This window comes from Paralichthys olivaceus, chromosome 15 (genome assembly GCF_024713975.1).
Source record: "Paralichthys olivaceus isolate ysfri-2021 chromosome 15, ASM2471397v2, whole genome shotgun sequence".
Classification (NCBI taxonomy): Eukaryota; Metazoa; Chordata; class Actinopteri; order Pleuronectiformes; family Paralichthyidae; genus Paralichthys; species Paralichthys olivaceus.
In genome coordinates, this window is record NC_091107.1 from 11,871,414 (window position 1) to 11,899,410 (window position 27,997).

Genomic DNA, 27,997 nt, shown 5'->3' on the forward strand with positions numbered 1-27,997 from the left:
GAGGAAAGTTCAGGAGTCGTTGATAATGATGATTTCACCTTTGCAAAGCAAGTTCCATGGAAATCCAACTGTTAAAGGTTGAGTGTAAGATTTGGGTGAAAGGGATCTACTGGCAAAGATTAAATATAAAATAACCATAGTGATGTTTTTACTAGTGTGTTTCATCCGAATTGTAAGAATTGTTAAACAATGTGATGTTTTTGGACTGTAGAATGTCATGACCAGGTGGCGCCAGTCATTGCACAGGTAAAAACAGAAAACGGACATTATCATCATATAAGATTAAACTCAGCAAAGAAAAAAAACAAGTCATGCACTTGGACTTGAAAAATATTTTAATATACACCTTCTTAGATAAATCAAAAACATTTGTAGAGTTCTATTATAATTTAATATGATATATTGTTATTATCTCACTCCTCTGCTTCAGTCTCAACAAGAACGTTGCACTGTATTTTCTTCACAATCATGGCTTCTGGTGTGGAGGTCAGATGTGTCTAAAGCTGGGTTGAACAACTGAAGGCAAAACACTGAAGTAAACAGACTGGCAGTTCACAAAACTGTCAGAAATATGAGATTCCTAAAACAATCTAACTACTTTACCCCCTAATTAAATGAAATCACACCTGGAATGAAGCTGTCATGAATGTCCACATTAATTCAGACACTAAAACCTTGCAGCACCAACTGATTTTAAGCAACAGAGTTTATCTTTTGCAGAATTTCCAGTAAGCATCAGTCAAAATTCAAACAGCCAACACAATGTATTTATTTTTCATGTGATAAAAAATATGTAATTCAATCTGTGTTAATGACTTCTATTAGATCATATTAAATATTGAAGTTATTTCTTACCCAATCACCTTCAGGGAATAAAATGAAAATGATGGTTCAGGTTGACTGAAGAAATTAATTTCTCAAATTTGGGTGGAGGATAGAGAACTTTGGTTTTTCTGAATATTTGCCAAAATATTTAGTTTAATTTACATGGATCTTCAAATTTTGAATGCATTACATTGTGATTCGGCAAATGTATCCTCTATGAAGTATCAGGTTTGATACTGATTGAGCACAGTATGGAACACTGTGACACATTTACTATTTTCATGTCTTGAATGTGAAATTACTGGTAAAATTAATGAGCGTTACTATTCACTCCAATTGAAATTACTACTGTCAAGTGCTGTTTAGAAAATATTAGAAAAGAAATCAGTTACACTATAAAAAATTGAAGTTTAACAGCGACTTCACACTTCTGTTTCACATCACAGAACACAATCTAAATACATCACCCATTGTCTAACAGTATATGATAAGGCTACATAATTATATGTCTGAACAGTTGCACCCATTGTCTTGAAAAAGTTCACATTCATATATTCTGTCCTCTGAACTCTGAAATAAAACCAGGCATCACTGTGTTCGTTGCAAAAGGATTAGTGAGTTTCACCTGACGTCCATGTGCTCATCCAAATAACAACGCTGCCAAACTTCAGGTAACTTAACCAAAATGAAGATGCATAACGATTTAAGGATAAAAATAAAATTTGTTGCATTGCAAGTGGAATAGTTTTTATATTCCAGTAAAACAAATTTTGCATTTTTTTGTGATCTGGGTGAACTGATACTATTTCTTACCACTACTACCACCACCCATACCCCGGGGTGATTCAAAGGACTTTGAGGGGCCCACACAATTATCATTGATGTGGACTAATGTAGTCAACTGTTCTCAGAGCTCCGCCTCTCAGGTTAGGGGCCCCTGGAAATTGCCTGCCTTGTCCCCCCCTTTGCTACGCCCCTGCACAAACCCTCAACAGACTAAGAAGAACCTGCCATATACAAATTGACAACTTGAACATTAATATTATTATTATATTATTATTTGTATTGTAAGGTTAAGGCTTTCATTAGGACTTAAGATACTATTAACATGCCTGTCAATTTTGATTTCAGCGTGAATCCAATTCCAATTACCTGTGTACATACAACCCAAATCAGTAAAGGACCTTGTGAAAGACACCTTATACCCACGACGCCCTGATTTGGACAGATCTTGGACTTAACACCCTTCAAAGTAAATCCCATCTCATAAAACACCCTTCAAAGTAAATCCCATCTCATAAAACAACATCACTACTTCTGAGCAGTCATAAGACCTTTAGTTGCTCAGAAAGAACAGGCAAACTGTCCGTTTCCTGTCGAGGTAACCCCACAGCTCCTTTCCAGAGCCTGGTACCAAGTCATCCCAGTTGGATGTCGACTCCAGGTGGAAGCATCGTGGTGTATAGAGGGTCCAGTTTGGGCACAAAGCCTTTAAAGTCCCTGGAGGCTTGAGTCCCGAACACATCTAACAGGTGTCGGTTCATGAGAGCAAACCTTGAAGAAAAGACAGAAAATGATCTAAAACAGATCAACTGAACATGGACAGAAAGTACAAAATATAGAATTGGATTTATTTATATATATATTTATGCAAACTGTGTTAAAACACATTGACAGTATACAAAGCTAAAACACTCTTAAATCATGTAACCACAATTGGATGAGTCCACAAAATTGTGTTTTTAGGTCAAACTGTGTTAAAAATCACAGATTTGACTCACTATCTTGCCCCTTTTAACATTTGAGGAGTGCAACATTTTGTACTTGTTAAACTAGAAAATAAAGTATTTCTCTGTGAAACAATTTAATTTTTTTTAAATAACTCAACAGCGAACTTATTATTTTCTAATTATCACCGATTCTAAAACACCAATTTGTTCAACTCTGAAACTAAACGTAGTGAACAAAGTAAGATATGTGGGTCCCATCTTCAAGAACGATTGATGTGGTGGTGGTGATGATGATGATGATGATGATGATGGTTTGTGGCTGACAATGTTCACACATTCATGCATCATTGATACATTTAATTTGTGCGTACATGTGGTGCCTATAATTGCCTATAAGCAAATAATTGGAAAAATGTGTTCCCAACTCTGAAAACTGATGTGAACGCCATGTCAGGTAGGAACAGCAACTCTGAGCATGATGATTGTTGTTGATATTGTTGTCCTGTATTTTTATTTTTGAATGACATAGGAATGATAAATTATAATGCATTGTTTGACAACAGCACATTCATACCTGCCCTTAGTTAAACGCAGCAGGAACTTCCAGTATGAGGGTCTGAGGTTCTGCACTTCCATCACAGCCTGTGTGACAATAATGAGTCAAACATTATATCTTTCCTCAGACAAAACCAGGTGTATTATTGAGCAGATCTGTATGTTTGTGCACAGATTACTTACAGCTTGGAAACAGATAGCAGTGGAGATGGCATATAAGACTGTGTCTGCATGAGGAAAGTACGGGAACCGGCCGGCCTCAATGCCCTTGAAGTACATGGTCTAAAGACAGAGATTAGTACATGTGTTGTTAATGATAAACCAGGCAATTAGATAAGCTGAGATGCTTGGCAACATGTTACATCTGCGGTAGTTGTTTTGGCAGTCAGCTAACCTCCGCCCTACTTCCATTTCCATCACATTCTTTACAAATCTCTGGAGTGAAGAAGAGCATATTGCAGAGGAGTCTCATTACAGGCCTGCTGCATGTATTTATACATTTACAGTCACCACTTTACGACAGTTCATATTTTCTGAATACTCAACACATTTGAATTCTGAGTTCTTGTATGCTTGTGAAAAGAGATATTTCTGGATTATGATGAACTTTTAGTGTTTAACAAGTTTTCTCAATTCATATTTTAGCTGTTAATGTAAGAATCATCTTTTATGTAAGAGGGTGAATCATATTTTGTATGAAATTCATGAAATCCTGTTTCTCTATTCTTGAGATGGGATTTATTTATTTTGTTGTGTTTCTTTTCACTGAGATTAGACGTGATTCTCTTTTACCTCCACCAGCTTAGAGAAGAGATACATGGATATTGATGTGCTTTTGTAGAAGAACATGGAGATACCAGCCAGGAAGCCTTGCAAGAGAGAGAGAGAGAGAGAGAGAGAGAGAGAGAGACGCCTGTCAAACAGAGTGCACAGAAGGATCACTCTACAGGAGTTGTATGTGGCAGTTACCTGCTATTAGTGCATGGAGTTCATCGTCAATGTTACGCAGCCAGCGCAGCAAGCAGCTTGTTCCCTGAGTAAGAGAGAGATTCATTTAAAAAAAGAATAGTACAATATTCACATGACACATAAAGAAATACAGAGCTAGGAAATGATGAGACATTTCAGGGATAATAATACAACATATGTGATAGAAAATAATCTATGGAACCTATGTACCTTGTAGATACTGACGAATGAACCTAGAAATGCCCCGAGCTGGAAGTTCTCCTTGTTGTAGAAGAGAGAGGGGAGTCGTGACGGTTTGGAGAACATCTGCCTGAACGCTGAGGGCACTTTAAGACAGCACTGAATCAGGTAGCCAACACTGAACATCCTCACGAAGCCCTGGACAAGGAGAGAAAACACATTTGGATTAGTATTTTGTCATTTTTAATATAATAATATATTTTAATGCCATTATCACATGGATGAGAAAAAAACTCAAAGTTTGATCTTGGTTAGAAGTGTCTTACCTTAAGACAGTATGAAATGCAGTTGTCTTGGTAATGTTTACAACATCTGTGTCTTGGACCATGTTTGCATCTGGATTATAAAAAAATAAAAAATAAAAGAATAAGTCAGTATTGACCACCACTCTGCTCAAACCCATATGTGCCTGTGTTCTCTCACATTGACTCTAGCAGCTCCCTGGTGTAGGCCACCAGAGTTTTCCTCCTGGAGCTGGGCCTTCCAGCTGATGGTTGTGAACCCTCCGTCTCTATAGCGGCTGTCCTCTCAAGGGGTCGTGTGCCAGCAAGTTCTGCCGTGACAGGGTGAGTTGGAATCTCTTCTTTCCCAATGATGAACCTGTGACAGAAAATGCATCTGATCTTGAGCAAAAACCGACAACAATCTAAATCAAGGCATCTGTGCGTGTAGAGACTTAACTCGAACTTACTTCAGTGCAGAGAATGCAAAGCCTTTGAGACCATCTTTACTCCTGCAGAACAAAACACAAGATTTAACACGTTAAACACCAAACATTTGGTCTTGATATTCGTAAGGAAGCAATGCTGCATCTTTAAGTGTAATAATATGTGCACTGTGCTGCACCGACCTGAAGAAGAACATGAAGAGTGACGCAGTTATGCAGAACAACAGCACCTAATGGGAAACAGAGAGAGAGAAAGAGGAAATCAGATCAACAGGTGAAACATCTGGTCATGTGACACCATCATTATACAATCTGGTGAGAATATAGCCACTATAAATAAATGTACAATTATCAACACTAGAGTTGTTGATCAAGCTGTCAAACAATAGGAAAAGATGACAGTGAAGTTGATGACATGTTGAGGGTGAAACTATAGAATTCAAAAGTTATTTCATAAAAATCTGACAGCTGATACAACTCACTTCATATTCTGTACTGACACATTGGTATGTTTCTACACATCCGAGATTAATGTATGAAACAAAACTAACAGCACATTGCAAGTCCTTTTGTCAAGAGGGGGCGCTAATTCACATGGCAGTTGATATCACTTAAAACGTTAAAAATGTATAATAACACCCCCCACACAGACAAACACACTCCTGAAGTGTGACTCCTGTCGTTCTGAAGAGTGGTTCGTCAGTGTTTGTTTAGAAATGTCTTTCTGGGTTTCTTGTTGAATGCACTTTTTGTTTCGCTGAGCCGTCTGTGTTTGGAGCCTTTGTTCGGTTTGACCTTGAACAAGGCTACAGTCTGTGGGCCTTCATCAGACCATTGTTTATTCATTTTTTCTGCTGTTAAATGCCTACGTTTGCAATTATCTGGTTTGAATAAATACTGTAAGCAAGAACATTTTTTGAGACTATTAGGATCATCACACTGCTGTGATTGTAAGAAGCAAAGTAAGATGTGGACATGTAGAGTTGCAGGCGTTCTTTGTTTAGTAGTGGGTGGGTTTTGAAGCTGATGAAGCCCCAACCCCCATTATTAGCTGCCTTCACTTTGATCTTACCTCGCCATGTCTGATGGGTTTGACGATGCCTCGTGTTACGGCCATGCGGAACAACGTCTCAGTGGCCTAAAAACAAAATTACACAACAAATACTACAAATGCACTATGTGGCAGAAGCAAATGTATCAGTTTATGTAAAACAGATAATGTTGAAAGGAAAAGAGCAGCTCTTACGAGATTTGTCATGTATATTGTCAGCAGCCCTCTCCTGGTGACAGGGAAAAAGAGTGAGACATAGTTTGCTAATAAAAAGCCGAATCAATATTTACAAGGACATCCCCGCTACTGAGATGTATCCAACAATTTAATTACAACCCAAAATAAAAGGTGCCTTTTCTGTGTATTGCTGGACCTGGTAAATGTGTTCTATGAGAAGACTTTCAAATATTCATAAAAGCAGATAAAAATAAACCTGGAATCTCACCTGCTCTTGCGCTCCAAGAGGATAGCGATGTAGGAGGCAGGCAGTGCTGAGCCAAACCCAGCAGACCATGAGTGGAACCCTCCCAACAGTTTCCTAAAGTTGGAAAATGAAATGTTATTTACTTTTTTCAAATCTCAGTCCTTTATCTCACCAAAAATGTCTCCATGGTTAAATATCTGTAGGTGTCACCACTGTGGTTTGGATCATTAGTTATGCAGAAGAAACCTTCATTCAAGGTACAAGTGTTGCTTAGCAGATGAGCTAAAACCTTCTGTGGTCGCCACGCCATGTAAACACCAGGTTCACCATGAAATGGTGAAAAGTTTAGCTGCGTAGAAATGGATGCATGCACTGGTCATGCGTTCTTGTCTTTAAGATTGAAGACTGTAATAGAACTGTGCATCCTGCTACTCTGTACAAGCCTGTCTGTCTGTGCAGGTCTGTTCATTACCGAATGTTTCAGGTCACAAATATCTTCTGATCTTTTTGCAAAGAAGACAGGTTCACTTCACTACAGACTGTTTCTTCTCGCTGGTTGAGCTTGGGTAGTTTCCAGCCCTGCTCAGAATCAGACACACACTTACACAACACTAGGCACTTCCTTCTCACACTTCCACTCAGATCTGCTGAGATAAAACTTTCAGATTTAAACCTCAACACCAACTTACTGTGAACAACAATATTCTCAAAAGCACGAAGCGGAAGTTCAACTCTGTTGAACTCTAGTTTGATTTCCAAACCCTTAAGTTCCCCGTCTGTTCATCTAAGCTGAGCTGTGTGACAGTGTGTATCTATGTGACATAAGTTGGATGCACTAACCTGAGGATGCAGAAGAAAACAATGTAGAGACCTCCATTGGCAGTGAGGAAAGAGGTAGACCACAGGATCTCAGGGAGAAGCCTTTTTAAATAGTAGTCCTTCTTCCTTCTCCTAAGAACCGCTGCAATCTGTGAAACATAAAGCAGAGTGGAAGAATTACTGGTTTTCATATTTTATTTCCAAATCAAAGCTTTAGAAAACTTGACAGCTGTTTTAATGTATTAAATCCCCTCCTTGAATGGATGATGCTTTGAAAGCTGAAAGCAAACAGCAAAAAGCTGATTTGGTGGTTTCCAATACATTATTGTTGTGGAAAATCTGCTGATTAATGGTCAACTCATCAGTGAAGGAAGCGTTCAGGAGCCCTTTGACGTCTTATGCTGAAATATTTATTGAAGCTTGGCCAAGGAGAAAATCAGAATTCATCCATACTGTGCATGATGCTCTCTCATATTCTGAAGTATTCACACTTTAAACCCAAACAGATCATTTAATCTATGGGTGTGCTTGTTCCTTGTTCCAGCTTAGCCTGCTTACGGAGTCTCATATCTGTGATGTCTAGGGAGTGAAGGCTTTGATGTTCGCCAAGCTCTCGCACTTCCCAAACACAACAGCCTGTTGCACTATGCCCCAGAGAGGACAAGAGACAGTGTCTATGAAAATTCCATAGCAGTTATTATTACACTGCATAGTTGTTACAGGCTCCCATCACTGAAGGATTGCTCTATGAGAAGAAGCTAGTAACAGTGTCAGTCAATATTGTGTTTTAATCTGGTTCTGTAGGATATGAACAGACTTTAGAACAGCTTCTGCCCCCAAGCTGTTGACCTGCTTTATATTTACTGTCACACACAAGAATTCATGCTGAATGCTAGAAAAACCAACTCGTCAAAATCATATCTGATTCCCGAGGTAAAAAAACCCTCTCACTCTCAATGATGTGTACATGAGCTACAATACATAACACAGACAACAGCTTCGGGATGTACCTTTGAGCTCTTCAGAACACACTGAATGTTCCTATTAATACTGACAATAGCACACCTCTGTGAAAGAAGTCACATTTTGCTCCAGGAGGAATTCCTAAATAGCCAGTTCCTATTGAACATCCTGTTTATGTCAACCTGGGAAAATGTTTCACACTTGAAGGTGGTGACCATGCTTGTGTTGATCGACTTCTTCATTAGTTTATTATTATATTTCTTTAGTTTTTATGTTTTCAAAAGCTATAGACAACAGAGGTAAATTGATAAAGGGTTTATGAGCAGCTCGTCTCCTATACATTTTCAAATATGCCTAATTTGATTAAAATGACAACATTTGCATCTAAATGGATAATTTCTCACTGGGAATAGTATAAAAACTTAATGAAGAGATATGTTAGTAGTCCTTGAACAAACACAACTTTGAACCTGGCTCAGAATCTCTGTTTCATTCATCGCATCATGGCTTTTCAAGAGATAGAAGAGACAAAATGTAAAAGTTCAGGAACTGAAAGCTCATGGAGAAGGGGAATTTGTGAAGGAGTTCCTTGTTCCAGGACAAAGTCAAACTGTGCATTTCTGTACCATGCAAGAACAAACGACTGCTGTCACATCTGGACACTAATTCAAGCAACTGGCCATGAAAAGTGGAATAAAGCAGTTACTTTGGTTAATAATGTGGAGTCAGCTGATGCTGCCTGACACAGCTGCTTTTAGATTTCGTCCTGAAAAGCCTTTCTCTTTATGAAAGTCTTGTCGAGAGATTGGTTTGCATGTTTTAAAGATTTTACTGATCACTTTAAGAGCACACCAGGGTCTGGCCCTAAGCTACATCACAGAATTATTGTTCCCTTATGTGCCTCCAGCCCTGCACACAGCCTTAGATCCTCAAGCGGATCCCTGCTTGCTGTTCCAAAGTCAAGGTTGGAAACTAAAGGTGACCATGCTTTTACCATCAGGGCCCCTCGGCCTAACTGAGGAGATAACTTTTAAATCACTATTTAAAACCCACTTCTATAGACTTGCTTTGCTGTGATGTTGTAATATACTGCCATATACTTACATACTGCTTGTATGTGTTCAAGTTTTTATTTAATTGTCTTGCTTTGCTGTCAAACCAATTTAAACTAAAAAGTGCTTTACTCCTTTAGAGTTTTTGATCCTGACAAACACTTCGCTGTCCATATCTACACGCTGCATCTCTGTGACCTGCATGTGTAAATGTAGACTGTCCCGTTTTTAAAATATGTTATGTATGCACCCAGGCGGACTCTCTCTGGAAGTATAAACCCAGGCGGACTCTCTCTGGAAGTATGAACCCAGGCGGACTCTCTCTGGAAGTATGCACCCAGGCGGACTCTCTCTGGAAGTATGAACCCAGACGGACTCTCTCTAGAAGTCTGCACTCAGGCGGACTCTCTCTAGAAGTCTGCAGAAAGTCATCTTGAGGCTCCTTGTGTTCTGGATGAATTGTTGGTCAGAGCAACCTGAAACCTCCGGGAAACGAACCCTCGAGTCTACAGTTGCGGTGAGTCCCCGACTGAAAGCTAGTTGACACCGCAGCTAATCTTCATGACGTTTTATCAGAGGTAGTTAGCATTACTTGGCTAGCTGGCTAAGTTTAGCCCCAGAGTGCACAAGTCTCAGAAGAGCGGGGGAAACCTACCAGGTAGAGAGGAGCGTATATTTTGAAGGACACCTCCAGGGCCCCTCGGGTTATATCCACGGCAGCCTGTGCACACGACGGGCTCCATGTGTGCCCGATCTCGTAGCAGTTGTGCGGTATCTTGCTCAGAGCGCCCATGACTGCAGATCTGAACACTGACCACAACACCCAGTACACACAGCGTGCGCGTTCACGCCCAGGCCGGCGACACCACGCAAAACCGCTGTGAACGCGCACGGCGCTGGAAGTAAAAAGGTTACTTTGGAGTAAATCTGATCCAGTGTTCAAAACTCCACTCCTAATGAAAAGTGTTTTATCTGCAATGATTTATAATGAAGAGGATAATAACAATAATAACAATGCGTTTCATTTATACAGCACCTTTCATAGATAAAATGTAGCTTGAAGTGCTTAACAATACAATCAAAGACATGAAATAAGATGGATCAATAAGAACACAAACAAAGACTTAGGATAGAAGCATAAAACTAGCAAATGGTATAAAAATAAGTACAAAATAAAAAACAATGGTGTTTAAAAAAAAAGGTCAAATTAATTAAAAGCAGATCACTCTTAAAACTATCAACAGAAGTAATTTGATGTGTGGTGGGAACAGAAAGCTGTTCCCCAAACTTAGAAGTACTTTTATTTATGTGATTAAATTTATAAACAAACCGTATATATATATATAACAAGTTAGTTCTTAGTTAAAGCTTATAAATTACATTGTCTTTCTTTTATTTAAAAAAACAAATATATACACAGAAATCAGGTCACAATGACAGCACATGTAAAGCACACATGTGCACACTCACACACATATCATCATGTATACATTAAATAATAATAATAATGTAGATATTCACCATCTTAATTCTCCTTTAGTTACTTAGTGACTTAAGTGCTGATTTAAGGTCAAAGATAAATGCTGAAAATGTTGCATATTGAATAATAAAGTTGAATAGATACTCACGGGCCCCATCGTCTGGTTTAACCATAGACTGTATATAAAGAGCGTTTAACACAGTCACAAACAACATGAGGGGAGGCAGTAGCTCAGCCCATAGAGACTTGGCTTGGGAACCGGAGGGTGGCCGGTCAAATTTCCCCATGTTGCATGTAGTGCTGTGTGTGCATTGTGTGGGACAATAAAAAGGAATCTTAATCTTAATCTTCAAGGTTGAAATGCATAGACAGAGCCCTCTATAAGAGAGTGAGAGTCCTAATCTGTCCAAAGGTTTTGGTCATAAAAAAATGTAGAATGCATTTATATCCTTATATCCGATTCATTTATATATATTGTCACTAATAATTGTTCAAAATCAGTTTTGTGATATTTTGCTTGAATTTAATTCTTAAATTTAGTCTAAGAAATTGGATTTAGCTATCAAAATGCTTTGTTTCTGCAAAAAACTGTTCTAAAGGTTTATACTGAAGAGACGGAGTACTTTCATTGAAACCAGAATTATAAAGATTAGGTAATAAAGATTATGCTGTGAAACAACATGTAAAATGTTTATTTTTAGAACTTCTTTATACGTAAACCTCTCAATCTGAAGTTAGGCTTAATGTGTCACAACATGTTAACACTGCAGGGAGACGTGTGGATTGTGTGAATGTACACAGCAGCTGGTTTTGTTTCTTTTATTCATATTCAGTATGATTGTTGAGATGCTTACACAACAAATTTGGCACATGCCTGAGGATAGCATCCAAATCCTTGAAAATGACATGAGAGCATGGGTGCTCTTGTGGAACAGTGTATTATTTCGCACTCAGGTGTAGGACAAAGCAGGGGGGTTACCCCGAACTGACAGGGGGCCCCTGAGAATGGCTGATTACATTTGTCAACAACCACAATTGTGTAGAGCCCCCTGCAGATCCCTTTAGCCTGGGGCACTCAAAGTCCCTTGAAACAGCCCTGTTTCTACAGGCTTGGATTCCAGGGGTCACAATGGAGCCACAACACAAAAGACAACATAATCATTACCTGAGTGGAGGGATTGACCCTGTTGACCTACAAGCACATAGCAGAGTAATAGAGAGTTTAATTCCAGTATAACCAGTACACAGTGGGTCTTTTTGCATCGTATCACCACTGAGCCATTGACTGATTCGGGGGATTGTGAGAAAAAGGAAGCTCAGAGAGGAGGATCACCCAGCTTGATCTCTACTGTTGCACTGCTCGGTGTTGGTCAGCAGGTGTCAGGTTCTGCACTTCTTAGATGCTGGGTTGAACGTTTTAACAAGAAATAACAAGAGTAACAAAGCAAAAAGAGTAACAGAAAGCAACTGTATTGTACTTGTTTTTTAAGCTATCACCAATTATTCTATTCAGCATTAAATAACTCCAGTAATAATGGCAACTTTTTGGTTGCTAGGTTGCATAAAGTCCACTAGAAGCTGCCTCATCCTTCAACAGGACACTGAATCTAGAAAGTGTGATAACTACAAAAACGTTTTATTTAATAATGGTATAACAACATTTATAATCAAAGATGGATTTTTCTCAACCTGGCAACCAAGTCGTTCCTATCAATGGTTTATAAGCGTTAAAGCCACTTCCTCTTTGGGATGATTCAGGTTGGCAAGCTTTTCTTTGCCGTTACCATAATCTTTAATCTACCATGTTTTTAATAATCATATGAGAACGTCATCATAATTGCAGGCGATACTATTTTTTTAGATTGCAGTCTTTCATTATTATCCCCACAGAGTTATCTTAAGTGCACACACACCAGCTGAGAAACATGCTTATTCATCACCTGTTGGAAAATTGACAGCCAATTGAGACGACCCACGCTGCTTGAGTCTGCATTTCAGTATAAGTAGATTAATTACCTTCATTTCCCAGTAGGAAATTTCAATCATTGGTAATTTGGTAATCATCTGATGATAGATACCACGGGAGGAGGGGGCTGAAGAGAAGGAGGTGCTCACTCCCGCTGAATAGACCAACTGTGTTTCCCCTTTGCACACTTTCATAAGAACTGAAGCAGCGGCAGCAGCAGCAGCAGCAGCAGTCAGGCTGTGTGCGTACATGGAGGAGACACTGGTGCTCTCCACTTCCCAGACCTTCTGCGCAGCTCTGCCCCGGGACCAGTAAGAGGATCGACCCTCTGGATCATGGCGCAGACTTTGAGGCTGTTTGCGGGTTGTTTGTTGTTGATGTTGTCGCTCATCTCTTCCGGGGCGGAAGGGACGCGCAGCCGGCACAGAGTTTACTATGTGGGGATCATTGAAGACGCGTGGGACTATGCTCCAAGTGGCCAAAATCTGCTCAACGGGGAAAACGTCAAAGATGACGAGTGAGTTGCGAAACAATAATATGACGCGGATTTTATTATTCAGATTCAGGGCCCAGATAAAAGACACTGCAATCACATAGAATAAAATACAACCAAAGGCACCAAAAAGATTTATATAAACATATGATTGAGTGATTGAATGTTTTAGATTATTGTGTCATGCCCTGTATCATAAAATACTAAATACTGTACCATAGGCTGCTATACTATACTATATGATATAACCTACTTTACTATATTGTACTGCATTAAACTATACTATACTATACTTAATTGTAATACTACATTCATAATCCTCCCATATCGGTATAACTGACATTACTTTAATAACCTTGTTATAGGCAATGCAGAAGAAAATGTGATTCATTATTATGAACATATGCAATATTCATTAACAACTATACCAGCCGGGCTTGGTAATGTACAATAGAACTATATTGTTTCATAAAACAGATTATTTCATTTTCAGAGCTGCAATTAAATGTACAAATGAGATTTCTTTGGACAGATTGGAAAGTATAGACTCCTGCAGCAACAACCATTTCACTCGCACTACATCATCTCAGTCTCATGTGTAATAGTCTCATAGCATCATTATAAGTTTCTCTACAAGCCTGCTTTTTTGTAGTTATATGCCAAGTAAATCAATTTGTGTTATCATCTATCCATTTAATCATACACATTAAATTGACATGTGAGGTGTTGATATTACTGACACATCTAAAGTGATTGTAAGTGCTGAAAGATCCCTACTATTAACACAGAGATTACAATAAGTTTAAACGAAAAAGTTCTGCAGTAAGTCGTCTTGTCTAGACATCGCAGGGGATTGTTTTGTGCTTAACTGACCGTCTGGCAGTTACAGAGGATGGTGACGAACAGTAAATGTATGCTCTCCTTCCTGCGATGAGCAGCTAAAACAGGACACACAAAAACATCTGATTCCCATCTGAGAAAAGTTTTCATCACGCAGATCAATACTGTGACGTTTTATAAAGTAGGTGCATCAGCAGAGAGATGTAAAAGGGTGCAAAGTCTGGACTTTGTGAGGATTTTCTGAATGCCTCCACCCTGGTGATTAGGAACATTTAATGTACTTTGCCTTTAAGTTTTAGATGGAAAGCTGAGCCCAGAAATAATACTATTAACGTGGCCGGCAGCTGTGTTCCGCAGGGCTGTAAATCACATACAGTGTTATCATTTGAAGTGGGAGTTCAGTTGGCAGATTAAGGGATGTTTTCTCGATTATTGTGGTACCTGACGTTGTCCCCATAATGATCGCTAGTTTAAAAGACTCTCAGATCACTTTGGAAAACACACAGCATTATGCACTGATTTGATTTTCCTGTTATTCAAGGAACATAATGGATTCAGATGGAAAATGTAATTTGTAAAGAAGAGATGACAAGGCTTCTTTTCACGGACTTTTAAAAACAGCCCTCTTTCAATCAATCAATTTCTAATCGCGCTATGATTCCAGTTTACCTGCTCTTCTCAGAGAGAACATTTGAAGCAACTTAAGCTTTACATCCTTGCGTAATGCTGGACTTTTCCTGACTCACTCCTGTGAAGGGTTGATTGCTCATGAGCACAAAATGTCTCCATCCAGGGGTTTAGTGAAAAACCCTTTTAGATTGACAGCAAAGTATGACCCATGCATGGATCGAGTTAACATTATGCTTTCCATCCTCCTTGTTGTCTTGGCAATGTGCTGGATGTGCAGTAGCAAAAATGTGTTTGCCGCAGCCCCCGTAACGGGTCATTAACTAAGAGAAACATGTAATCACAATAGTGACAAGTCCAGAGAGATACAATTTGTTCTGCAGCATTATAGTTTTAGGAGCTTTGTGACCTGCTCTCATGATATTTCATTGGTAATGGACAAAGACAGGAAAGAATTTCTGAGATAACATTGATTTTTAAAACTCAAGATAGAAAATTGTAGATGTGACAAAAAAAAAATCTTCCATCCACCACTTTTCCCAGTTTTGCACCAAAATGTAATGAGTTCTTCCTAGGCCTGTGTCCAATCCTTCCACCGAGTTTCTTAGAAATCTTTTTTTTGCTTATTCCTGCTCACAAACAAAGACAAAAAACAACTGACAGCAGTGAAAAGTATCCTTCTCAGAGGAGGTAATCAGAGCCTTTTGTGAAAGTGCACCACAGTGGTATCACACATTTTGTTATATTTATACTTCACTAACTTTTATACAGGTTTTTTATATTACTTATATACAGTTGTATAGTTGGTCACAGGCATGCAGTTTGTATCTTGACATAAGATAGGCAGTTACATTGCTGTGACGCTTTATGCATATATATATAAGCTACCCCTAATGGATGTTGTGTTTCTCCTTGTGCATGAACATTCCTGATAGATATCTGTGCTTTTTGGAAAAACATGTCTGTATCATGACACGGAGATAGAAATGTCAAATGTGTCATCGTGCAATCCTGTTTTGAGAATACCACATAATACTTTAAGATGTGCAAACAGAAACAGGATTTGTTGCCACTCCTTTCTCCCACACACGCTCCTCTGTGTGTGAAACCTCTGCTGTGTCTGTATTGCCCATGTTTTTTGTCTCAATCTCAGGCATGCATGTGAGTTCCTGGAAAAAGGACCCCACCGAATAGGCAGCGTTTATAAGAAGGCCATGTTCCGGCAGTACACAGACGATTCATACAGTGTACAGGCTCCCCGGCCTGATTGGTTGGGCTTCCTGGGGCCCATACTGCGTGCGGAGGTGGATGACGTTATCCTGGTCCATCTGAAGAACTTCGCATCCAGAAATTATTCTATGCATCCCCATGGAGTCTTCTATGAGAAGAATACAGAGGGTAGAGTGTTACACAATATAATACAGTAAATGTATGTTTGCACATCCAAATACTGTAAAAAATACAGATCTAGATATGCTTAAATGTGTTTTCATATGGTGAGGAATGCCCTTAGTTTTAATAATATAATGCAGTTCATGAGCCATGTTGGTATGTTTCCCTCTGCTTTAGTGCCAATGCTGTCTCTGATAAGATAAGATACTGAGAGGCAGAAAAGAAAATGGACAAGCAAATGAGAGACATAATGTCTGAACACATGTAAGAGTTCAGGAAGTGAAAAAGCAACTGCAATAACAATGACCAACATGGAACATGTGGCCTCTTGTCAAAATGTCTCTCAAGTGTTCTGAGCTTTGCAGCTTGTTGTTATGTAACAAAGCCCCATCCCCCACCCATCTGAGCGCAGACATGGTTCTTGCAGGAATTCGAAACTGAAAGTAAAATTTGGAAATTCCTCTGACAACAGAATGTGGGCAGAGGGCCCATGGTGCCTCAGTTTGTCTATAAATAAATAAAGAGCACATTGCACAAGAAGAGAGAGAGGTGTGGGGCTATTGATACGGAAGGGGACAGTGGTGGAGACACACTTAAAACTTTGAAATCAGATAAGTGTCTCCTTAATTATGTCTCGTGATGACTACATATCGGTACAGAGGTCAGTGGACCCATGACTAAGACTAAGGTGTTTATGTGTCTATAAATCACACACGTGAAGGCTGAAAGCTGAACAGAGATAAGACCCAGAGAAGAAGTGGATATGAACATGATTTGAAAATCGGAACAATTGAAGAATATCATTATTATTAGAATAATTCGTTTCAGGCATAGTATTTTCTAAATCCTTTCATATCCCGTTTTAAACCCCAACCCTTACCATTTAGTTGTTGTTCTACTGCCGAACTGAGAAATCAGAGCGGTAGACCTGCCTTTCGTAACAGAAAAATCTGAACATAAACATCTCGTACTTTCCCACCAGGGGCGCTCTATCCAGATGGGACGTCAAGCAGGTTGAAGATGGATGACTCCGTTCCTCCGGGAGGCAGCTACACCTACCGCTGGGAGGTCAGGCCAGAATTTGCCCCTACGGATGATGATGCTAACTGCCTAACCTGGGTATACCACTCTCACGTAGATGCTCCTAAGGACATCACCTCTGGACTTATCGGGGCTCTGCTCACCTGCAAGAAAGGTTTGAAGATATGTGATTACCATAGACTGTATATAAAGAGGTGATTACATGCTATTTACCGTTGGTTTTACTTCAGAAGAAAGTCTGTATGTCAAATGAAAATGATTTCGGTTTTCCTTAGTCATAGTTACAGTGACTAAGGCCCTTTTCAAACCTGTCTAAAAAAAGATGGTTGGAAACCAGAGGTGAATAAAGTGCTAGGCTACTTGAATGTGTAGTATTTTAACCCTGTCCTGCATTTTGCCGCATTTATGTTCAGACCTTATATTAATATCAATCCTGGGTAATCCCATCACAAATGGTCAAAGCACTGGGCACATGTGGTCACCTTCATCTCACTGTGTGAACACAAATGCATCTTGGGTCTCATAATAAGGTCCCACTACAAGTTATCAGACACAAACACTTACACACACACACAACAACACCCATACACAGTGACATCTGTAAACTCAAACTGGATAAAACAACATAATCATTTTTTATGCTCGCAGGAATCTTGAAGGAGACAAAGCCGGAATCCATCACAGATTCAGCCCGCAATGATGTGGACCAGGACGTCTTCTTGATGTTCAACATAGTGGATGAGAACCTGAGCTGGTACCTAAAGGACAACATTCAAAGCCTCTCAGATCCAGCAGGAGTCATAGAGGATGAAGACTTTGAGGAATCAAACATGATGCATGGTGTGTCTTTTAAATATGATCTCAACCTAATTTTCACTCATTTCTTCAACTTATGCTGTAAAATAAGGTCTCTTTGTCCTATCCCCTGACCTTGCTCTGTGTGTTTCTCTGTGTGACAGCCATTAACGGCTACATGTTTGGTAACTTGCCCGGGATCAAATTGTGCCAGAACCGTGCAGTAGCCTGGCATTTGTTTGGCATGGGCAACGAGGTGGACATTCACTCCGCCTTTTTTCATGGGAACACACTGCTCGATCGCGGCCACCGCACAGACGTCCTCAGCCTGTTCCCCGCCACGTTTGCTACCGCTGAGATGTTCCCGAGAGCAAGAGGGAAGTGGCTGCTGACCTGCCAGGTTAATGACCACCTGCAGGGTAGGGCACCTGACCTTTCGACTCTTTGCACCAAGACTTAATAAGTTGCTGACAGGAGGAGAATGCATTTTTGTGAGGTTTAGTCACGGCCATTATGTCGGTGTGTGTTCTAACGAGACTTAAAGCTTGTATTTCAAAAGACGTTAGGACCAAAGTCTATCAATCAAGGATATGAATGAGTCTTATTTGCAGTGAACATACTATGAATAATTGGGAAATACAATTCCTTTATATCATACCAGGCTTTACATAATGTTTTATTCTTATTCCTGTGTTTTTCAAAGAAAGTGTTATTTACCCTACAAGCCACACCTCTGATAGTTTTGCATATTTCAGATCTTGAGATCTATTTAATATAATGACAGCTACAAGATAAGGACATTAAGTGTGTAAACTGAACCTTGGGGTATTTCTTATTGATGTACCCTTGAATCGGAACCTCCAGAGTTGGTCTGTGTGATATGTTTGTGCACGTCTCTTTATCTGTTGCAGCTGGGATGCAGGCCTTTTATGAAGTGAAGTCATGTGGCAGTGAGGCCAGCGCTGCAGCGACGGGTGGGATTGTGAGGAATTTCTACCTGGCAGCAGAAATGGTCCTATGGAACTATGCTCCCTCTGAAAAGGACCTGATCAACAACGTGTCCCTCACTGAGGCTGACAGGTGGGCAGACATGAGCAACACACTGGACTGGAGAGTTCAACCTACTGTAATTAATGATAACACACAGGGTCACTGCTGAGTAAAGGGTGAATCATTATCAAGCCCAATGCAGTTCATGAATTCTGCATCAAACACAGTGATCCATTCAAACTTTCTCCGGAGTATTTAGATTATCAGGGGGCAAGTCCGTGCTTGTTTTATTGCCTCATCTTTTCTGTTCATCACAGTCAGTTCACATTCTGCCTAAAATCCAGTCCTAAAGCAAATGCAGATGTAAATCACTTTACAGCTGTAATAAAACAATGAATCCGAGCATGGAATGACCTATGTGTTTTACAGCCAGGCTGATGCAAATATAATGACAGCAGAAGTCTGATATGTCACAGATGGATAGTTTCGCATGTTGAAAGTACAAGTGTGATAGTTTGGGAGAGGGAAGAAAGGAAGCTAAGTGACTCCATAGATAATCACCATTTCATTCATTTGTGAAATACCCCTACAAGGCTTGCAATGCCTCTGAACAAAGTCTGTCTGACATCTGTCTGTGAATGGCCTCTGAACAGAGCTGATTATACGTGGGCAGGTCCTTCCTGGTGTGGCGGTTTTGTGGTGTCCAGCATAAACAGTGTTGATAGTTGTTGTGATATGTTGAGTTTACAGGATGTGCAAACAGAGCACAAGGCAGGCTGTGCTGAAAAGAAAAATGGGCTAGTAGTCTTTGGCGGGAGGTAGGCAAGCTAGAAGGAATGTAGGTACTTAAGGCAGGCAAGCGTTTGGGATAAACACAGAAACATACAGGAAACATGACAGGAACAAAAGCAGTCGAAATGTCAAAGAGGACGGCAAGGCCCAATGTCCACCCTGGAAGACTCGCAAACTTTGAGGTCATTTCCCTGTGAGTTAGTGAGGACTCAGAGCTGTCCCACTGTGACTTCTTCAGGTGCCTGAGGGCTCTCCCGCAGACTTCACCAAAGAGAATGACCAATGTTCCCTAGCATAGTGACGTGGATAAACAAACTGAAGCACAAACAGGACAAAGACAGTTTTACAAATTACTAATCCAAACTCAGTCTAAATAGAGAGCATCAAAAAGTCCATAGAGTCATTCTAAAGTCCTGCTCAGGGGAATATCCTATCAGATAGTGACACAGTTGTTTATGTTACAGTTCCCTGACCTGACACAGTGAAACCCCTCTGACTGGAGACATGTTTATTCTATTCAGGTCCACTGTCGCGCTGCTGGTTCGTGCATACCAAACATTCATTTCTACTGGTGTTGCCTCTTCTCTGTCTCTCCCCTCCCTCTGTCTCTCTCTTAGAGCATCAGAGATGTTTTTTGGCAGAGATGGTGGGAGGATCGGCGGTCAATACATGAAAGTGATCTACAAAGAGTACACAGACAATACCTTCACCGTTGTAAAATCACCTGATCCTGGACATTTAGGAATCCTTGGTAAGGCGTTCCAGATTTGGCAAAAACAGATCCCTGCTCGTCTTTAGCGCTCTCTCTCGCTATCTTCTGGTTCGTCTAGTTTCAGTGTTCTTTTTCTTCTACTTGTCCAGGTCCAGTCCTGAGGGCAGAGGAAGGAGACACTATCAGAGTGACGTTCATGAACAAGGCTGATAGAACGTACAGCATCCAGCCTCACGGCGTGCACTATGACAAACTCTCCCAGGGAAGCAGCTATGAGGACGGTGAGGAGGCAGCCACAGATTATTTGCACAACCAAAAACTGTGATTTAATTGTGAGATATCAGGACTCAAATTGAGTGATAACAAGGGGAGTGGATCAATTAAAATGATGCCGCAGCCAATACTTGAACAGTTCAGACTGACAGAGGCATACATTGAATTTGAATACTACTTTAAGACTGGATTAAATTTCCCTTTCTGTGCCTCTAATGAGGGCTAGACTAATACTTTTAGAAAACTCAAAAAGAACCAGAAAATAAAAGTAATTCACAAGCTGTGTTGCAATGGAATATGTTTGAATCTCAGAAAACCACAAATTTAAAAATGGAAACTGTTACCAGCCTCAATTCATAGACACAAACTATGATTGGGAAGTAATACCAGATCCGATAATGGCAGGTCTTTTTTATACTGTAGGTGTTGACAAGCCTGGCTCCCACGTTGGCCCAGGCGAGAGCTTCATCTACACCTGGCAGGTCCTCGAGGGTCCGTCTCCATCTGATTCCCCCTGCATCCCCTACCTGTACTACTCTGCCACTGATCCCGCAACAGACACCAACTCTGGGCTTGTGGGACCTCTGCTCGTGTGTAAGAAAGGAGCGCTGATGGAGAATGGAACCCAGGTGCTTATTTATTTTCCTTAATCCAAGGGTTGATTAATGGAATAATTGTTACAGCGTGACTGAGATTAAACATAACTTTAATCATCCTTGTCAGGCGATCAAACACGAAGGCACAACACAAAACGCAACAATAAATAAACCAACCACATTTTTTCAGCATTTCTTTCCCGTTAAAAAAATAGACAGTGCATCCGTCCAATCAGTGATGAGCCTTGTCAATAGTAGGTACCCACCTTTTCTGTTAATGCTGTTATGTTATGGGATTTGTAGTTGTGTTTTCTTATTTGTTGTTTGGGATTTGGGATTCGACCGTTGTCACCTTATGGCCACCGAGTTTTGTGCCTTTGCAGATAAGATAATGAGGCTGAGAATAAAATGCTGAGAAGACATTTAATCATTGATGTTTGCATGTTCAAAGATGTATATAAGAGTCTATAACATCTTGATGCATTTTTAGTTTTCGTGCTGTTACCTGCAGCTGCGTCAGTGTTCTTATGACCCCTCTATGTGTGTTGCTTCATAGAGAGATGTGGACAAGGAGTTCTTCCTGCTCTTTTCTGTCATGGATGAAAACATGAGCTGGTATTTAGAAAAGAATATTCAGAAATTTGGCATCAAGGAGACAAATGTAGACGATGAGGACTTCGTCGAGAGCAATAAGATGCATGGTAATCAGTGTGTAGTTTTATCTAATTTAAATATTACTTTTAGTAGCTCTCATACTATTAGTACCATAGTACAGTTCCTAGTTTTTCTTTGTGTTTTCCTGTTTAAATCTTCTCGATCATTTTAAGCTGTCAATGGACGCATGTATGGGAACCTTGCCGGACTTGAGATGTGCGCCGGGGACAAAGTTTGGTGGTACACCTTCGGGCTGGGCACAGAGGTGGACATCCACGGTGTTTACTTTGAAGGGAACACCTTCAAGAAGCAGAGCACAACACGTGACACTGTCAGCCTGTTCCCTCACACCACTGCCAGTGTTTTCATGCAGCCCGACACCCCTGGTCAGTCATATTACTCTTCACATTCACTCAAAGCACACGTCTTTTTCTCCTTCATACTGTATGTCATGTGTCCTCTGACTGCCACACCAAACCCAACATTAACAACAGCAATCATCAATCAATAACCACTATGCAAACAGGACTCATCAAAGCTTTCTGTTTCATTTATAAGATTTATGGATTGTTGGCTGTTTTGGTTGGTGGAGTTTTCTTTCTCCCATTTGAATGACGTCTGCTTTCGCAAACCTCAAAGACAAATCCAAAGACAGAAACAGAGTCAACAGGTCATCGTGGATGCTGTAAATTCAACAGTATAATCTGCTGAATGTTAAAGTGTTCTTTAGAAAATCGGCTCATAATAATTATTTGTCTGATTTGTTTTTCCCACAAAAACTAGGTGTAAAACTACCCAAAACAAGACAATATACAACACAACAAGATATGATATGATACAATGCTATAGGACGTAACACAATAAAACAGGATAATCCCTTTTTTTATTGAAGGAGATGCAGATGCCACTTTCAGAAATTATACAGTATCAGACAAATGATTATTAAAGCAGTTTTTTAGTTGCTTCTTACCTAACCCTACCCTACCTTAGATTACCTTACCTAACCCTACCTTAGATTACCTTACCTAACCCTACCTTAGCTTACCTTTACCTCTTTTCATTCCTCTGTTAGGTGTGTATGAAGTGAGCTGCAGAGTGACCGATCACTACTCAGCTGGCATGAGGCAGCAGTACAGAGTTGACTTTTGCCCAAGACGTCAAGTGAAGCACACGCACACACACACGCGCACACAGCCAACTAAGATTGTGGAGTATTTCATCAGTGCTGAAGAAATCGAGTGGGATTACTCACCTGATAGAACCTGGGAGCTGGAGAAGCATCAGGCCACATCAGAGGACAGGTGTGTGTGTGTGTGTGTGTGTGTGTGTGTGTGTGTGTGTGTGTGTGTGTGTGTGTGTGTGTGTGTGTGTGTGTGTGTATGTGTGTGTGTGTGTGTGTGTGTATCAGTGTATCACCATGATAATTGTAGGATGATGCATTTCAGTGTCTGAGACGGAGGCTGTGATTAGTGGCATTACTTATTACTGTTTGTTAATCGGAGCAAATTTGCACATGTCTCCCAGTCCAGGAAGCATCTTTGTGGAGAAAGGGAAGGACACAATTGGCTCACGCTATAAGAAGGTGGTGTACAGAGAATACACAAACGGCACCTTCAGTGTTCAGAAGAAACGGCAGCCCAGTCAACAGCACCTGGGAGTTATGGGTAAATTTAGTTGCAATTTGTGTTGTTTGGTGGAAAAGAAAGAAAATGCTGAAGACAACATGGGTTCATTCCTCCCCTGTAGGACCGATAATCAAAGCAGAAGTAGGAGAGCAGATCGTGATCTCATTCAAGAACAAAGCCAGTCGTGAATACTCGATTGGTGCACATGGAGTCAGAGCCAGTGGCGCACACGTTCCTGTCAAACCTGGTGAGAGTAAAATTTGAATAAAATAAATAAAGTGCAAGATGTTGCTGGTGTTTTCTTAAAAACGTGGGATTTACTTTTGTTGTCCTGTGTTCTCTTGTCTTCAGGTCACATACTCGAGTTGACCTGGGATGTTCCTGTAAGCTCTGGTCCAGGGGTCTCAGATCCTAACTGCATCTCTTACGCCTACTACTCCAATGTTGATTTCATTAAGGTGCATACACTCCATAGACAATCACAGTAATTCACCCTCCTGCTGTTCAAAGAAGGAGTTTTTCTTTGGGTGGTTGATTTACTACATGTATGTGACAGAGAAGCTTCCTTTGTTTATGTTCAGGATCTGTACAGTGGTCTCTTGGGGCCTCTGGTGATATGCAGGCCCGGGACTCTGCAGCGCGGGGAGGGGCCCGACAGACAGAGGGGTGACGTGGAGAAGGAATTTGCTCTGCTCTTTATGGTACATGATGAAAACCAGTCGTGGTATTTGGACGACAACATCAGGACGTACATTGGCGCAGATCCCAATGCCTTCACAAAGAGTGAGGAATTTGAAGAGAGTAACAAGATGCACGGTGAGAGATAAGAAAAGGAGGAGGGGGTGTAAAGAGTGAAACCATCTAATCTATTAAAAAAATTAAGATTTATTGATGCTGCCAGAAAACTAACCTAGCTCGACCCAGGCATTCTCTGTTTTGTGTCTGAAACCAAACCAAACCAAACCTGATGTTTTCCAAGGTTACAGACACATGTAGTGTCACAATTCAAATGGATAGCCCGGCCAACATGATTTGATTTCAAATCTTGTGTCTGAATTTGGTCGACACACTCAAGATGGGATTGGTGTCAACATGTAAAAGGAAAATCTGTTATACTGGTTTTACTTTCTGTAATTCTCTGCGTGTATTGAAGGGATCAATGGCAAGCTGTACGGTAACCTCCATGGACTGGTGATGATGCAGGGCCAGAAGGTCGACTGGTATCTACTGGGAATGGGCAACGAAGTGGACATGCACACCGTTCACTTCCACGCTGAGACTTTCACCTACAAGGTAACTTAGAGCACCAACGAAAAAAGATTGTTAAGATAAAAGAGTGTGAGGCAAATGTATTTATACACAAATATTACTGGTTTTATCTGGGAGTGGGGTGATAATGATAATAGTGACTTTTACATTACATTACATATCATTTAGCTGACGCTTTTATCCAAAGCCACTTACAATAAGTGCATTCAGCCATGAGGGTACAAACCCAGAACAGCAAGACTCATGTACAATAAATCTTCAAAAATGCTAAACTACAAGCGCTACATGTACATGCAAAATAGTGCAACTAAACTTTTTTTTTTTTAAGTATAGACACCAGAGTTATTAAACATCATTTTCTTAACCAAAGTGTAGTCGGAAGAGATGTGATTTTGTTGAGCGGCTAGGTGTCCCTCGCAGTGAGGGAGCAGCAAGCGGATTGGCCGATGCAGAACGGGGTGGACGGGCTGGGGTGTAATGTTTAACCATGTCCTGGATGTAGACTGGGCCCGATCTGTTCACAGCACGGACGGTACACAAGTACTAGTGCCTTGAAGGGGACTGGTAACCATTGGAAGTAGCAGAGGAGCGGTGTATTGTAAGTGAACTGAGGTGGGTTGAAGACCAGTCGAGCTGCTGCATTCTGGATGAGCTGCAGAGGTCGGATAGGGATAGAGGTTGGATAGCACAAGCAGGCTGACCAACAATCAGGGTGTGTTTCAGCATTGTTAGCAGGAAGGGAGAGTTGACTGTCGAGAGTGTTTATTTCCTCTTTTTTATGTTCTTGTACTGTATGCACTGTGTGTGTGTGTGTGTGTGTGTGTGTGTGTGTGTGCGCGTGTGTGCCAGACGGACCGTGTCCACCGTGCAGACGTCTTTGACCTCTTCCCCGGGACTTTCCAGACTGTGGAGATGGTGGCCGGGAACCCAGGGACTTGGTTGCTCCACTGTCATGTGACTGATCACATCCACGCAGGCATGGAGACCACATTCACCATCAAAGGTGCGTGTGTGTGTGTGTGTGTGTGTGTGCGTGTGTGCGTGTGTGGTGTGTGAATGGAAATGAACAGCAGTTGAAGAGGATTTGTCAAACATCTCAATTTATATATTTTTCTTTTCCAGAGAACGCCTCACATGGTAAGCACCTAAATGTTACATAATATTAAATCTACATTCAGTATTGTCAGTTCATTTCTGAATAAATTGGATGTAACACTGTATCCCAATTTAAAATACACATTAAATTATTTCCATTAGTAATATTAAAGGTACGGTGTGTAGAATTTTGTGATATCTTGTGTTGAAATTGCATGTTGCAGCTGAACACCCCTCACCTCCTCCCCCTGTGGAAATCTAAACTTGTCATAAAAACTCAAGGTGTTGAGTTTGTCCAGTCTGGACTAATGTAAAAAACATGGCAGCCTCCGTAGAGCAGGTCCCCTCGAATTAAATATAAAATATTTTAATATAAAGGGCCTTTTCTGGGGAAAAAGAAAACTACAATTCATACAATTTAGATGAAACTAACTAGTGAAAACATCATGAGGATTATTCTACATAATATTTCTGCCAATAGATCCCTTTCACCTAAATCTTACACATTGGACCTTTAAGGGAGATTTTCCTGAAACAAATGATTTTACTTCCCACTGCCTTCAGGAACAAGTGGTCTTTCCCCAGCACCAGAAACTAAAGGCTCCATACAGATGCTGCTGCTCCTGCTCATACTCGGTTTCCTGGCCTGAGGTGAACTGCACTGATGAGAGAAGTCTGACACTTGACTGTGTGTAAACACCATGAAGCATTTCACAATTCCAGGGACAAGAATCACTGTTGGTGTGTTTGGAGAATATGTTCTGTATATAAATATCAAACACTTACCAGGGCAGTTATGATTTATCTGAGACTGCAATTCTGTAAAATGTTCAGGATCGTTTCATTTGTTAGGGCTAAAATTATTTGTTATTATTGTTGCTATACTGTGGATTTTTTTTTTTTTTTTTTTATGTTCTGTTTTCTGACATCTTGCACTGTGTTTGAGCAAAGCACTGCTATACCAAATATTTTATTACAGTTTTGAAAGAGCAATAAAAAATATTGTTCTGTATGTGTACACAAACTTTACTTGACGGATTTCCACAAAACGTGGAGGAAGTGATATGGGTCAGGAAGGAACTGGATCTGGGCGGATTCAATCCTTTTTTTTCACTTCCTTTAACATTGTGAGACATTTTCGTTCTCAGAGACCGATATTTATGAGTGCAGAACCAAATAAAGATCTGGATCCAGTGTATTTAAATGTGGTTTCATAAAGGGACTGTTGGTGGAGTGGTACGCTCTCTGAAAGCCCCTCTAGTTTGTCTTTCATGTGCTCTAACACCACAAGATGGCGTTAAATCAAATTGAAAACAGTAAATTGACAAGATTTTTTTTTTTCTTAAATATGCAATACTGTTTAACTCTTTTTGTAGATTTTATCACAGAAAACATGTTATACTCAGATCCACATGCAGAATATTACTCGAGGAAATGTGGAGGTATTTGTATTTTAACATATTGAATTCTTTGGTACTTCTGTAACATATCACACGATTGCACCCTGTCTTGGAAGTGTGTGATATCCTGTGGTACCTGATCAGATCAATAGGTGTTTTTGATAAGGTTTAGGAAATAAAACACTGCACCAGATTAGCTGATGTGTGTGTTTTGTAATGAGCTTGTAAATAACTGTTAAATCTGGGCAGATACATCCACTGCAGCATCAGCAAAACTGAGATCAGCTGATCATTCAACTTCTGATACTCAAACAGTCTGACTGGTTCCTCTAGGACTGATAGATCAATAGATCCAATGCCCCATCAGCATGAGGATAGTAGGATGCCAGATTAAAAGCAAATCTGAATTTCAAACTTGGTGGGGTTGTTTTTGTCTTTAATCAGGGTCATTGATCACAGTAACAGCACAAATTACCATATCAGTGTTTGTTTAGATAGCTTGACTGTTCACTCAGCCATCGATTAGCATATGGATCACAGTTTCAGCATCACTCTTTGTAAGTGGACAATCAGCAGTCTCAAACTTGGAAAACAGTTTTTCACTGCAAGTTTGCTGACTATGTAAACTTCACTTTCAAAATATAATATGTTTAAACTTCTAG

General features: G+C 40.3%; 2 protein-coding genes across 5 annotated transcripts; one reads left to right on the forward strand and one right to left on the reverse strand.

The window, feature by feature from the left end:
- Positions 1-317: 317 nt before the first annotated feature.
- Positions 318-12,829, reverse strand: tmem135 (transmembrane protein 135). The gene is made up of 15 exons (XM_020085692.2): positions 9,951-12,829; positions 7,302-7,429; positions 6,483-6,575; positions 6,233-6,266; positions 6,059-6,124; positions 5,170-5,216; positions 5,011-5,052; positions 4,743-4,919; positions 4,586-4,655; positions 4,290-4,457; positions 4,080-4,143; positions 3,903-3,979; positions 3,294-3,392; positions 3,130-3,197; positions 318-2,379 (listed from the first exon to the last, which is right to left on the reverse strand). Exons 1-15 carry the CDS (start codon positions 10,086-10,088, stop codon positions 2,244-2,246), a joined length of 1,407 nt encoding a protein of 468 aa, XP_019941251.1. The 5' UTR covers positions 10,089-12,829; the 3' UTR covers positions 318-2,243.
- On the forward strand, positions 12,806-27,749 carry hephl1b (hephaestin-like 1b). 4 transcript variants are annotated; one of them, XM_069539344.1, is made up of 21 exons: positions 12,806-13,258; positions 15,855-16,099; positions 17,076-17,288; positions 17,783-17,974; positions 18,094-18,348; positions 18,841-19,009; positions 20,329-20,462; positions 20,573-20,704; positions 21,120-21,325; positions 21,849-21,993; positions 22,120-22,332; positions 23,019-23,247; positions 23,471-23,610; positions 23,693-23,818; positions 23,923-24,029; positions 24,153-24,387; positions 24,725-24,864; positions 25,690-25,843; positions 25,963-25,977; positions 26,500-26,625; positions 26,658-26,826. In XM_069539344.1, the coding sequence occupies exons 1-20, from the start codon at positions 13,077-13,079 to the stop codon at positions 26,583-26,585; spliced, it is 3,318 nt and encodes a 1,105-aa protein (XP_069395445.1). In that variant the 5' UTR covers positions 12,806-13,076; the 3' UTR covers positions 26,586-26,625; positions 26,658-26,826. The 4 variants fall into 4 exon arrangements, with proteins under 4 accessions (XP_069395445.1, XP_019941248.2, XP_019941249.2 ...); XM_020085689.2 differs by having other exon boundaries at positions 26,500-27,749; XM_069539345.1 differs by lacking the exon at positions 25,963-25,977 and having other exon boundaries at positions 12,924-13,258.
- Positions 27,750-27,997: the final 248 nt, after the last annotated feature.